The sequence below is a fragment of the Acomys russatus genome, chromosome 6 (genome assembly GCF_903995435.1).
Source record: "Acomys russatus chromosome 6, mAcoRus1.1, whole genome shotgun sequence".
NCBI lineage: Eukaryota > Metazoa > Chordata > Mammalia > Rodentia > Muridae > Acomys > Acomys russatus.
The window spans coordinates 30,088,927-30,102,707 of NC_067142.1; the positions used below are offsets into that span (position 1 = coordinate 30,088,927).

Genomic DNA, 13,781 nt, shown 5'->3' on the forward strand with positions numbered 1-13,781 from the left:
CGTACCCCGTTCCTGGTTTAGGGGTGGAGAGGAAAAGATTTGCTGTAATTGATTCCCAGGTAGAGGCTGATCCCGTGGGGTCTGCATATTCCAGAACTACTTTCCAAAATTACCCCCCAGCACACCGTTGGTGTGTGAGTCTGTAGACAGTCGACTGTTGGGAGGGGACTTGCTGTTTTAGCTAAATGATGGGGAAAAGAAAAAAAAAAAAACTAGAGCTGCTTTTACTCATTCTTTCTTTACCTGGGAGTCAGCTCAACCTTTCCACAATCCACGTATGCGCTTTACAGCCCCCAGCGTGTTATGGCATGCTGTAGAGACTCTGTCATTATTCGGCGTTTACTGCATTCTTTATTATGATTATTATGTTCAAGGCAGTCTCGGGCTCTCTGCGTACTAAACTGGAAGTCGCCTAGCGTTGTCTGCTTATGTCTCTTCTTCCCTGTCTGTCTTCTGCCTCTCAGCCACAAGGAATACTGGTTATATACCCCATGAGGGAATGAAGTGTCTTCCTACTTAGATACTAGGAATCCGGATGACAATAGTTAGTCCTCTTTGGCCCTGTCACCACCTGAGCGAGGCAGTCGCCCAAGGCACAGCCGCTGACCTCACAGTCTTTCTGAGGTGGCAGATGGACGCTTTCAAGTTCGTCTCATGGGAGTCCAGTCCACTTAGCCTCAATGAGTCAGTTCCTTGCAGCCGCGAACCCCGTCAGCCATCTCTGACTGTTTAGCAGGTCCTTCGACCTTTCTTGGCATTTGTTTACCTTCTCGACTATGAGTCTGCTTTTCCTCGTGTGTGTAGGCTGCTTTCATCATTTCCTACCTTCCTGCAAGGTGACATTCTGCTCGGCTAGACGCGAGGACTCCTTCCCCGCCCTCCCCCTCCTCCTCCCTGGAGCATAAATGCTGCGGGCGCGAAGGGCGCCTCACTGCAGCGCTCGGGAAAGCCTGGCCAACCTCCAGCCTTCGACTTCAGCCTCCCTTAGCACTTTAAGAGCCCGCGCTTTTGGAAGGACCGAGGCCGGGTCCTTATCGAGGTGTCGCGAGAAGCGCCTCACCGGATACCTCTCGCGATGTTTGGCGGGGCGAAAGGCGGCCATTTTGGGGTACCCCCCGCTGGTTACTCTGGCAGCATCTCCCAGGCTGCGGCAGGGACCAAAGCTGGCTCCGCAGGAGGCCGGCCGGCCGACGCTATGTGGCGGCTCCGCTGCAAGGCCAAGGGTGGCACCCACGTTTTGCAGGGTCTGTCCAGCAGGACCCGCTTATGGGAACTGCAGGGCCAAATAGCCGCTATCACTGGCATCGCTCCGGGCTGTCAGCGAATCCTCGTCGGCTACCCACCCGAGTGCCTGGATCTCAGAGACCCGGACATCACTCTTGGGGACCTGCCCATCCAGTCAGGTACGAGCACCGGCTAGGGCCGGGGACGTCCTGGAGGACGTTGAGGGGAGAAGAGTGAAGCCAATAGGGCAAGGTGCAGGTGGGCCAGTCTTTTAGGAGTGCCCATTCTTTTAAGCTGGTTTAGAGAAAAGCTTGGGCCAGTCTTTTAGGAGTGCCCATTCTTTTAAGCTGGTTTAGAGAAAAGCTCTGAGTCTTGAAGTTACCGCTTCCCCAAGCCTGCTTCCAGGTCAGCCTTGGGACCATCTTATTCATTTTCTCTATTTTCCCAAAGGGCAGCGGGACCATTTCTCCTGTCACAGTGGTTCTTTTTCCCTATTCTGATCCAGCATTGAGATACCGATTTTTGTCTTAATTATTTTCCCCTTTGTTGATTTTTAGTTTGTTTCCTGTACACTTAACTGGGACGTATGTAGAGTTAACCAATAACCAGCAGTTATTTGTCCCCGGTATTACAACTTAAACGTCAGTGTTGATCATTAAAAGCTTTGCATTTTGGATCAAGGCTCATCGAAACATCAATTGGTTTAGTCATGTAAAGTGCAGGGAGAACACACCTTGGTGACCTACATAGTCTGTGGTCAATATCTGAACAGTCCCCGTTTTTACATGAACATTTAAGGAGTTTTCAGTACCCCCAGGTTTTGTCACTAAGTGGAGATTCAACTTGGAGCGTTTTGTTCTGTTTTCCTCTTTCTGAAGACACAGTGCACTAGAAACAAACACACTTAAGTGTTCCTGGGCTCTTGTTTACAAAGTTGTGTTCTCCTTGGTAATACACTTTACACCTTAACTCTGTTTGGTTTATAGTTTGCCAAGTTATCTAATAAACATACCATGTCTAATTTCCCTGGAGTTCTGGATTTGTTTTGTTTTTAACAGGTGACATGCTGATTGCTGAGGAAGACCAAACCAGACCCAAAGCTTCACCTGCGTTTTCAAAACATGGTGCTCCTAGTTATGTCAGGGAAACGTTGCCTGTGCTTACCAGAACCTCGGTCCCAGCAGACAACTCTTGCCTCTTTACCAGTGTGTACTATGTCGTGGAAGGAGGCGTCTTGAATCCTGCTTGTGCCCCTGAGATGAGACGCCTCATAGCACAGATTGTAGCAAGCGACCCAGACTTCTATAGTGAGGCAATCCTGGGAAAAACAAACGAAGAGTATTGTGAGTGGATCAAAAGGGATGATACTTGGGGGGGAGCAATTGAGATATCGATCCTGTCTAAGTTTTATCAATGTGAAATATGCGTGGTAGATACACAGACTGTCAGAATCGATCGTTTTGGGGAGGATGCAGGCTATACCAAAAGGGTTCTGCTTATCTACGATGGCATCCACTACGACCCACTTCAGCGTAACTTCCCTGATCCAGATACCCCTCCTCTGACCATTTTCTCCTCAAATGATGACATTGTTCTTGTACAAGCACTGGAATTAGCTGACGAAGCCAGAAGAAAGAGACAGTTTACTGATGTAAACCGCTTCACCCTGCGATGCATGGTGTGTCAGAAGGGGTTAACTGGACAAGCAGAAGCAAGGGACCATGCCAAGGAGACAGGCCACACCAACTTTGGAGAGGTGTGATCTGTCCATGGTAAGAGTTGGAGCCTACTACCTCACAGATCCAGAAGGCTCTGGGTTTCCCAATAAGCTAATCGTGACCCTACAGAATAGAAGAACACAATGCTTGGACCATTCTTCTAACTTAAGCCAGTATGACTGACACTGAAATTCCTTGTTAAGATTAAAATTAGTGTGCAAGTTTACAGATGTGTGTCTACACTAGTGGCATGCCCTCTTTCTACTGGGGTGTCAGAATAGGTGGCTCTGGCCACTTCTGATGCTAACCTAAAGACTGGATTGTGTTATAAATCAGCATCCTGTGGCTTTAACATAGAGAAGAAAACGTCATATTTTAGGTAATGTGGAAAGCCTTGTAGAGGGCCACTGGACATACACCACAGTGTCTCCAGTAGTTGATTCCTTTTAATAACTTTGAATGAGTTAGTCACTTCTAAATTCTGAATTGATTCATCAAATGAAGATACTCAGAATTGTCAAAACTTTTTATATTGCAATTTGGTAGACTTTATAAGTGTATCTAACTACTAATAAGTGCATAAAAAGCAATTCTAACAGGGATGAGACTATCCCTTGAGAATGTTATCTATAACAGGAATTAATATGATCCTGTTGGAGATTTCTAGTATATAAAAGTAGAATGTATTAGGGGGAAAGGTGCCTGAAACAGCTCACTGAAGCTTTCAAAGCCTGTTGGCCTCCTGTTTTAATGCAATTCATGTGTTGGTGTTTGTCACATTCGATATTTTTTTTTTTTTATTTAAGCAGGGTATGCCTTTATAATTGCTAATTTAAAATTCAAGGAGTATCTTGAAATTTGAGTTTGATTCTTTTGCTTTTTTACATACACATTTTTTCCAGATGGATTTTACTGCCTTGGCTGTTCTGCTCAAAGCACTTGTTACAAGTCTTCCTCTAAGGTGTCAGTGCTGTGCTTTCATTGGTCTCCTAACCATAGATACGCGCCTTCATAGCTCCACCCTGATCTTTCAGGTATTCCACATTTCTGCAAGTTAGTACTTTGTTGATCTGTGTGATCTTTGACTTTCAGTTTTTAAGTAGTGATTGGGTTTGTTTCACTTCCAAAATATAAAAAGTTTCAAAAATCCTTGCCTTACACAGCTCTGGCAGAATCCTGCTACCTAGTGTCAGATATGTAGCCATTGGCTTGATGGAGTGATCCTCAAGGCACACCCTCTCAAAACTTAGCTTCACTGTAGGATCTTCCAGGTAAAATTTTCTACCTCTTAATTCTTGTAAAGATCAGGGATGCTAAGTTACCATTTGTTGTGTATTCTGACATTCAGCGTGAAGAGGCATGCTGTTGTGAAGTTTTGTTATCTTTGTCTCATTGTTCTAAGTATCTCAGCCAACCACTGGTGCATTTTAAAGCACTTACATCCTTTCCCATGTGTCTTCCTCGCAAATGTTTTAAAATTAAGGTCAACCTTTAGCCTTTTCCTTGGTAATGGTGACCCTGTAAAATTAAGGAAGGTTAAAGTGAACAGTTTAGAAAGTTCCTTTAAGGAACAGTTTTGAACAATTCACAAAGTATGCGTCCGTCACATGACATTCTTTCTTGGTTTGAGACTAGGTCTCCCTATGTGTTTCTGGCTGACCTGGAATATGCTGTTGAGACCAGGCCCCTCAAACCTAAAGTAATCCTTCTGCCTCTGCTTTCTCAGGTTCTGGTCACAAGCAAGGGTCACCATACCTAGCCAGATGACTTTTCTTGAATACCCTTTGTGCACATAGCCAGTCAGGCAATGGCAGTTATTATAGTCACATAAATTGAAAATATTTAATTTTCTTTTTTCTTTTTCTTTTTTCTTTTTTTTTAACCAAGCCTTAAAGATAGCACCAGTGAGCTTGGGACACTGAGTATTTGCCATTCATGACGTATAAATGACTGTCACAAAAGTCACTTTGTACCTGTCATCTGATCCAGATGATTTTTTAAGATCTTTTATTTCCTCTATAAAATATTTGATTTAAAACTGTACACTAAAAATGTAACACTGGGTTATGCATCATATTTATAAAGCTTGCCTTCCTTTACCACTTGCATCCAAATTCAATTCTAAAATTTTGGATCCAGAAGTTTGTTCATACAACAAGTATTTATTGAATGACTTACAATGTGTCAGGCATGTTCTATTTTTTGAAAATAAATTCCTGTCACTTTAAAATTGTGTCTATGTAATCTACAGAGGATTAGTTTAGTAAATGTAAAGAAATAGAATGAGTGCTGGTAACTTAAAATTCAAACCTTCGTTCTAAGTGGGTTTTGTACATCTTATATAGTATTTATTTAGGGGATTATTTATTATTCTAATTTTTCATTTACTTGGTTTGCCCAGTTGCCAGGTAGACACTTGATAGTCAAATGGCTTTCAAAAGTGCTGACATGAGAACTGGTTTTAGAGTAGTGTTCTTGTTGTGGAACACTCACGGTGAAGCATTATATGCAAATTATTTAATTATTAATTTCTGTTCATTCTAAACATAAGATGTTAAGCCCCATAGAATTTAAGGTTTTGTTCTATATTTTTCCTGTATTTATTGAGCTCTTGAAATTATTAATGTGAAGAAACTCATTTTAAGAATTTTTTAAAAATCTGTGAACTTATGTTGCAGCAAAGCTAAAAGAAACTTTGTCATGATGAAACCCTTCCTGTTCAGTTTTTGCCTGCCCTATAAGAATTTCTTTTTCAATTAAAATGACACAATTTACATCAGTGGTAGAATATTAGTGGTAGAATAAAATGTATGCTTTTGCCTTCCCCCCCCCCCGACCCCCGTTCTCCTTTCACTCTTCTTTGTATTAAAGATTTGGTGAGTTTGTATGAAGATACCGTCCCTAGTCACTGCATTAATCCAAATTAACATCCCTGGGAATTTTGTGGTGTGACAGCCATAAGAAGACATCCGACTGTTACCACATCTTTTGCTAGTGATTCAGGGTTGATGTCTTTCTTAATTGTTCTCCATGAATGAGGAATGGTCATAGTCAAGTGGTTACTGGCCAGTCTAACCCTGTTGTTAGGAACTAATACCATTATGCCATTTGAGGTTTCTATTGACTTCAAGTCCCAGAAAAATCAGAATTCCAAATTAACATTATTTCCCTACCTATCTATGCCCTAACTGCTTATGCCTAACTTGTCTGTCTAGCGTCCTCCCCCTTCAAGGTGCCCCAGTTGAGTTTTCTGTCTTTGTGGGAAAATTCCAGTAGGATGCATGTGAAATTAAGCAACAATGATGCACACACATACGTTATATATTACAAATCAGGCGGCCTTCTTAAATGTTACATTATTAAGAATTACATTTTTCATGTGTCGAAACATCATTTGCAGCACTTTAAAAATTAGAGAATAAAAGTTTACATAGCCCTCTAGAAATCTTGAGGACTGTAAAGGTACAACCCTGAGCTGCTAGCCGTTGGCTCTCCTAAGCTATTGCTGTCAGTATTTGCTGTATCTTATGCTACAGCCTAATTTCAGTCACTGTTAGGAGCACGGTCTGTTTCCTAACATGAAGAATGTTACTTCTGTAATGTGATCATCACTTGTTATACAGTGTTCAAATTTTGTTGTTACATCACCAGGTTTTTAAAAGAGTAGATTCATCAAGCCTTTCATTTATTTTAAGCAAACTTCGTGTAGAGAAATTGATTTTTGAGTAAGATAAGCAAGCAGTATTGTAAACCTAAAGGAACAAGCTAGTTTGTTTCTCCTAGTCTAGGAACCAAACCAGGGTTTTTTTGCTGCTAGGGTAAGAGGTCACTGACCAGCATCCCTGCCCGGATGTGTCGCTGGGATGTGTGGGCACATCAATTTCATGAGTATAAGACTGCCTTGATTGTGGGAAAGGTTTGGGTTTTCTTCAGAAATTAGCTAGTGTTTTGTTTACAGTGCTTTGAATATTTTATTTGGAAAACAAAGTATTATGTTAATACTGAATTGTGGGATGTTCATGTCTTAATTCATTTGATTTGAGGGAGGTTGCTAGCCTTCCCGTGGCATTTTAAAGCGAAAAGGATGGGTAAAATAAAGTACTACTAAAAAGGAAAATGTATAAGGCCATGAATGTAAGCATTTTGCATGGTACGCCTTTTTACTTTGGTTTTGAAACAATAACCTGTGTGTAGGAATTTAAGTATAGTGAATGTATGTGATTTGCTTCAGTTATAGCTTGAGAACGTCTTCTGAGACGGTGAGGCTCGGCTCCAGGACTTGTGGTACAGAATGTCTTATTTGAGTGTAACCCGTAGGTTACTTAAAGGACAAGGGTTGCCAGTTCACGTTTGTGCCATTCAGGACTCAAGGTGCCACAGGAAATAAATATATTTGTACCAAATTTGTTTTCTTTAAGAATGCCTAATAAGTACATAGAGCTTGTCAAAAGGATAAGAATGAAAAATAGTCCTATCGTGGCTGTAGTAACACAGTAGAGGCAAAGTCCTTTAAATAAGAAACCACCAGTAAAGCCTGAAACACAGAGCTTAGAAGATAACTGCAAAGGTATGAAAAGGGACCAAACAGAAAAAAAGTTGGGTTGTTTTGTTTTGTTTTGTTTTGCATAATAAAATGTATTCTTAGTGAGGATGGACAGTGTTGCTTTCAAATGTTCCCTATTTGCCAGCAAGTTTTCAAAGTTAATGCGCTACTGCTGCCTGGAAGATATGTAGCTTCATTTTATACAACTCATGATTTTGCTTTTGTTATTAAGATGCATTAATTTTATTAATGATCTGTGATTTTTCAATATCTAAATGTATGAAGTGACTTGTCTTAAAGGAATAAATGAAGTGAAAACATTGTTGTGTGAGCATGTTTGGGGATCAGGGCAAAAGGCCACTGAAGACTACTACACTCAGGTCACACATTACCAGCCCAGACCACAGCATGGCTTTGTGTACCTGTTCCCACCCCCTTTGAGTAGTTTCGCTCTCCTGGTTCCAGAAGGCATTCAGAATTTCCTTCATTGACTAAATTTATTTCTAAGTCTCCTGAAGTTTAAATTTAGTAACCTTTACAGATGGATCATTTAAATGGAAAAGTCGGTTGTTCCTGTTTGTGGTAGAATAGATTCTAGATGGACTTAGATCTGTTTGAAAAAAAGCCACTTCGCTGATAGTGCATAACTTTTCAGTGTTGGCAGTTAAACACTAGAAACTCTGGAATTGTTGGAATTTGCCAGAACTTAGGTTTTCTAACTTGACTTAAGTCCACAAACACACAGAGCACACAAGAAACTAACTAGAAAGAAATGGATTCTTTAATTTTTTTAAACTCAAATACTGTGTTAAATGTCCTGCGTTATGAGAGTAGTATTCAAAGTCAGTTGGTCTCTGCCATCTTGAAAAATATTTTAATATTAGTTATACTTATAAAAGAACCTCTTCCTCCTTTCAAATGGTACTATGGTTCCCCCCACCCCCACCTCAGACACACACAGTCAGGGCCTTTCTTCCCTTTATGCTCTTACAGTTTGGAAAAGCGAATCTTAGCTATGAGACAGGCTGCAAAGCAGGCCATCCATTTATGGCAAATGCATACTTTTTGAGTTAATGAGGATCTTACATCTCCAAACCTGAAATGAGGCAGTCAAGAACAGGAGGGGCCACAAATACACTTTGTTAGAGGATTTCATTCTGGTCTGGATGGCTTTGTCTCCATTATGATGGCACCAACTTCCATAGTACACAGAGTAACTAAGTGATAAGAACTCTATAAAGCAAACGAGAGTCCCACTCAGTTCTGGGCAGAGTGCACAGAGTTTCAGGCTGCACTGGTATAGTCCTTGTTCAGCTGGCACAAGGACCATTCAGGCTTTCAGCATCTCTGCTACCCAGTCTGAAAGAGACAAGTATCTCCCGAAAAAAAAAAAAAGTGTCACAAATGTTGGGGCATGCCACACCATACCTACTTTTTCCCTGTTCCAGGACTAGTAATTTACCAAATTCTTTATTGGCTCTGTTCTTCATTACTACAATGGGAGGCAGTTCAATAGTTCTAAAAATGGATGCCTGTAACATTACCTTTCTTAAGGTTATCAACAGATTACCACCATGAAACTTACAAAAGGGTGGGGGTGGCGGGAGGGGTCTCACTACTTGGAAATGGCAGATGGAGGAGAAAAGACTAGAAGCAAGTAACATGAACATGTTTACCATCGTTCCCTTCGTTGTTGTGGCTATTGTACGGAAGTATCCATCTGAACTGCAGACAACACTTCACAACTACTGGAGTTCCTTACTTTGTTTTATCACTAAAACTGCTTTCTGCTGGGGCTAGAAAGTCAATGTCCTCTCCGGTCTTTATTGAATTGCTTCCCCCAGAGCATGAGTATTACAGGAGAACCCGGGCAAGTTCCTAAGGCTCCAAAATATGGGGCAGACTGAATCATGACCTTTTTGCAAAGATGACCCCTCTCACTGTGTCACGGAATATTCAAACTTCCAATTTGGGGATTTGTTTGTTTCTTTGGAGGTTCTGTTTTTCCTTGAGAGTCTCACTGTAATCTAGGTGGGCACCAGCCTGAGAGCCTGGTTGAGACCCTCCTTATGTTTTCTAAGTGCCAGGATAATAGCCATACACTGGTAGGCCTACATCCAGTTTTATCTTTCTTATTCTAAGATGAAAACTGCGAAACTAAGAAGCTAAACTATTTCAGGTAAGCTGTTAAGTCCTTCCTGAGATCTGCTCGTGGGGTGTGGTGTCACATATCTCAGGGTTGCTGAAATACAGATAGATCCCTTCAGTGATCATTTTAATGGTGCTGTCATGTCAGGAACTGCCTTGGTACTCCATGCACTGGAAGGAAAAATACCTACAATGCTGTGAAGAAATTAGAATGTTGTAGGTCTCAGGAAGAGAAAATGGGGGGATGGGTAGGAGCTGGCAACTTAAAATGAGAAAGTCTGGGGGAGCCTTTTAGAATAACCACTAAGGATAAAAGCTAAAATGTAGGAATTAGTCCTTTAAAGAGCATCCCAACTAGGTGCACTGTAAACCAGTACTATGGGAGAGACAGAAGGATTTCCCAACCAGTGTAGTCATAGTATATAATAAAGGAAGAGGAAGATGAAATGCTTTCAGAAGTGGGCAAGGACCCAGATTTGTGCTATCTTTGGCTACCTCATGCCTTATTCCATGTACACATGTATGTGCAGATATGTGTGTGTATGCATTTGTCTTCGGTTTACTCCATGTGGGCAGAACCAGTTCTACTATTATTGTGTTCTTAGCGCCTAGTAAAATACTGGGTATGTAACAAACATATATGAACAAATGAAAGAATGAATATGAATCAATGAAATCAAGGTATAAGAAAATAGACATTGACCTTGATGTTTGTTGTAGTGTCTCTGAAAGGACATAAAAACATCCCAATGAGTCATCAGATCTTTGTCTCAAAGGAATTTTAATAGGTTTTACTGGGAAGTTCAAGAGCTTTTGATGTGACTAGAACCAGAGCTTCAAATAAAGTCTTTGACTTTTTTTTTTTTTTTCCCTGAGACATGGTTACTCTGTGTAGCCTTGGCTGCTCTGACCTCCCCAAATGCTGGGATTATAGGTGTACACCACCATGCCCAGCAAGTCTTTGACTCTTAAAAACATGATCATTGTGTAAATTTCTAAATACTAGAAACAAAGAAGTCCCTAAAATTTAGAATTGGAAATACTTTGGAGGCTTTTTGATAGCAATATGAGAAGTAACAGATGGTAACTTAAAATTCTATATACAGCCACTTTCAACTACAGGGATAAAAATATATTTTCAGACATACAGGATTTTAAGCATTTGTCCTTAGGAAATTAATAGAGATTGCTTTGCCAAAAGAAAAGGACTAACACAAAAAGGTCTGCACTCCAGATAATCCAACAGGAATGGGATTTCTCCCCAATTATTGATGAGAATACCAAAACGAGAGCCATTGACCAGCTTACAGAACAGTCTGCCCCAACTGCTGCAGCTCCAAAGTCTGGAGGAAATTTTTCTTTAGGATGAAATTGATAGAAAACAATGTATATCTGAGTGTACCAAGAGGAAATGTACATGGTGGATGGGAGTGAAGGGAACAAAGATAAATAGAAAAAGGAAGAGAGTGGCTACAGTATATCTAGTAACCCAGCTGTCAACATTTTGTGTAATAGGAACGGTGCTGTGTGTTGTGTGTGTGTGTGTGTGTGTGTGTGTGTGTGTGAGAGAGAGAGAGAGAGAGAGAGAGAGAGAGAGAGAGAGAGAGAGAGAGAGAGAGAGAGAGAGAGAATGAATACGGGAGTAAGAATGTGGGCACTGATGTGATAGGAGAAGTGTCTGAAAGCAAAGCTCGGGAGAAATATGTCCATACCCAGTTTATAAACAGAAACTCCAAATTTCCACAGCAGGTGGGCTAGAGAAACTTCCAAAAAGGTAGAAAAGAACTTACCCCCTGGAAACTGCTTAGCAAATAAATAATGTCAGAAACTAAAATCTACTTTAGTATATGGCTTGGTTTCCATTTATACTCAGCTGAAGACTCATCATTTGATGAAAGCTTCATGGTTTGTTAGCTATGGCCCAATCTAGACTTTATGGCCAAATTATACTTACTCTCTGAATCTATTCCTAGCTATGCTTTATTTTAAACAAGCTCTTCATCCCCTGGCCTCTACTTGAACTGCTAAACTTTCCTGTCTGCCAGTATCTTAGGGGGTCACACTTAGAGCCCCATCACATATCACCATGTTGCGAGGGGGCACCAAGTGTTCCCTGAGGATAAAGAGAACATTTTTCCTTTATGAGAAAAGGAAAGACGTTGATCAGTGTGATGTGCATTGAGTGTGAAGAGGTTGGATGCAGACCCACAGCTGTTTTGCAGTCTGAACTCTCTGAGGTCCCCCAAGGAGCCAAAGTTTCTTGTTTTGACGTAAAGGAGTGTATGGATGTGTGTGGCTGCCCACCTGCCCATTCTTGGGTCCCTTAAGTGACTGCTTCACTCACTGAGGTCAGGCTGACTGAGGAAGGAAATGGCAAATTAGACTTTAACTGGAAGGGATGAACCACAGCAGTTTACAAGCAGGGCCAAGGGCTGTGTAATAGAGGAGTCATGAAAGCTAATCTGCGTGGGGCATCAGAATCAAATCACCAAACAATTCACTTCCAACTAACAACAATACCTCTCCCCACACAAGTGATCTGCATTGGCCACCAAGCTTTATTTCAGATGTCCCTGGCTTGGGAAGTCTTCCCTTGACTGTAATCCAGGTCCCCTTCTATAATTCACTTGGAACCTTAGAGGTTCATATTTTTCCAAACAAAAATTAAGGATGTGGAAAGCAGGAAACACCAAAGTTAAGATAGAGGTTTCTTTCAACCAGGACATATGTGTGCTATGAGGGATGAGGAGGGGAGCCAAGGCTTATATGTAACTTCAGCTACGCTGCTAATGTTTTATTTTATAACTGCGTGGCAGGCAGCAGGGTGCTGTGCCCAGGTAGCTGAAACATATATTTCCCAAGGCACATGTCTAGGGTGAAAGAGAAAGATCAAAGACTTATTTAATGTAAGTCACTTACCTGGAAACAGATAAAGGACCCTTCTGATTATTCTAATTTTATTCTAAGTTGAAAAATTGTTCAATCTTTTCTAGAGATTCGTTGAATTTTTGCTTACATTTTAAGTAAATCACTCACCTATATAAACCTGGATCAAAGGCAGTGACCTCAGCCATGGCTTTAGCTCCAGATGCTTGAGTTGATGTGGAGATCCCCTTCCTGGTTTCTGAGTATTATGACATCACATATATTTGGATGATGTATTAGAAACAGAGGCCGTAGTCCTGAAGAAGACTTCAGCCATCTGTGATCCGTGTGATGCTGAGAAGGCGCTGGGTTATCCCAAGCTTTCTCAGATTGCCTCCCGCATACAATCACAGAGAAACGATGGAAAACATGTCATTCTATAAAACAGATGAACAGTTGCAAGCCAGAAGTGAAATAGGGAATGAAATGACTTGTTAGACTTGAGTGTGCAAATTGTTTGCATACTTTATGTTTCCCACTGGGGAATTTTTTCCAAATATAGGCAGACTGGTGCGTGGCAACTGTGACGGTTGACCTGACTGTCACTTTGACAGGAAAAATAGTTAGGGTCCATCCTCGGCACGAAGTGAGCCCAGACCCAACCACAGTCACAAAGGAGCAGGAGCCACTAGACCCTCTCTCTAGTGGCCACTGGTGCCTGCTTGTCTCTGAGTACTGAAAAGCGGCAGACAGCTATGTGGCCATGGCTGAGTCCACCAACAGAAAGGGCGAGACATGCTCAAGCGCCAGGACATTCATTAGATAAGGCTTTGCCTCCGGAACCAGTAGAACTGGGGATTTGGGAGGAAATGCTGGGAGAAAGCAAAGGCAGTAACCCTGGGATACCTGTCTATGGGAAAGAGATGGCCAGAACGTCTCAAAATCAGCGACTTAAAAAAACCGTGCTTCCTGCCAAGATGCCATTGCCAGCTATTCTTGCTGTCTCTACACTAGTGTATTAAAAACCTTCACTAGTCTCATGAACTTGTTATTACAGCATGCCAGTCTTGCTTCTTGACTAGGGATCTAAATTCACCTAGAAAACTTGCCTCTGGGCATGCCTGTGAGGCTTTATCTAGATTGTGTTAATTGAGTCGGGACCCTCACCCCCACCCATCCAAATACTAAATGTTAGTAGGACAGTTCTTTGGACTGGGGTCCTGGACGACTGGATCAAAAGGAGGAAGTGAGGTGACCACTAGCCATCTGTTTCCTGATTGGGC

The 13,781-nt window shown here is 41.6% G+C and overlaps 1 protein-coding gene across 1 annotated transcript; it reads left to right on the forward strand.

Annotated features, from left to right (window-relative positions):
• The first annotated feature begins 213 nt into the window (after window positions 1-213).
• On the forward strand, window positions 214-3,722 carry Yod1 (YOD1 deubiquitinase). The gene is made up of 2 exons (XM_051147332.1): window positions 214-1,403; window positions 2,283-3,722. The coding sequence occupies exons 1-2, from the start codon at window positions 1,076-1,078 to the stop codon at window positions 2,984-2,986; spliced, it is 1,032 nt and encodes a 343-aa protein (XP_051003289.1). The 5' UTR covers window positions 214-1,075; the 3' UTR covers window positions 2,987-3,722.
• The last annotated feature ends 10,059 nt before the right edge of the window (window positions 3,723-13,781 follow it).

Bases quoted from the DNA above. Each gene is read 5' to 3' on its own strand.
- Yod1 (XM_051147332.1), top strand. From the start codon at position 1,076: ATGTTTGGCGGGGCGAAAGGCGGCCATTTTGGGGTACCCCCCGCTGGT. The intron at 1,404-2,282 runs GTACGAGCACCG...TGTTTTTAACAG, and splicing joins GGACCTGCCCATCCAGTCAG to GTGACATGCTGATTGCTGAG.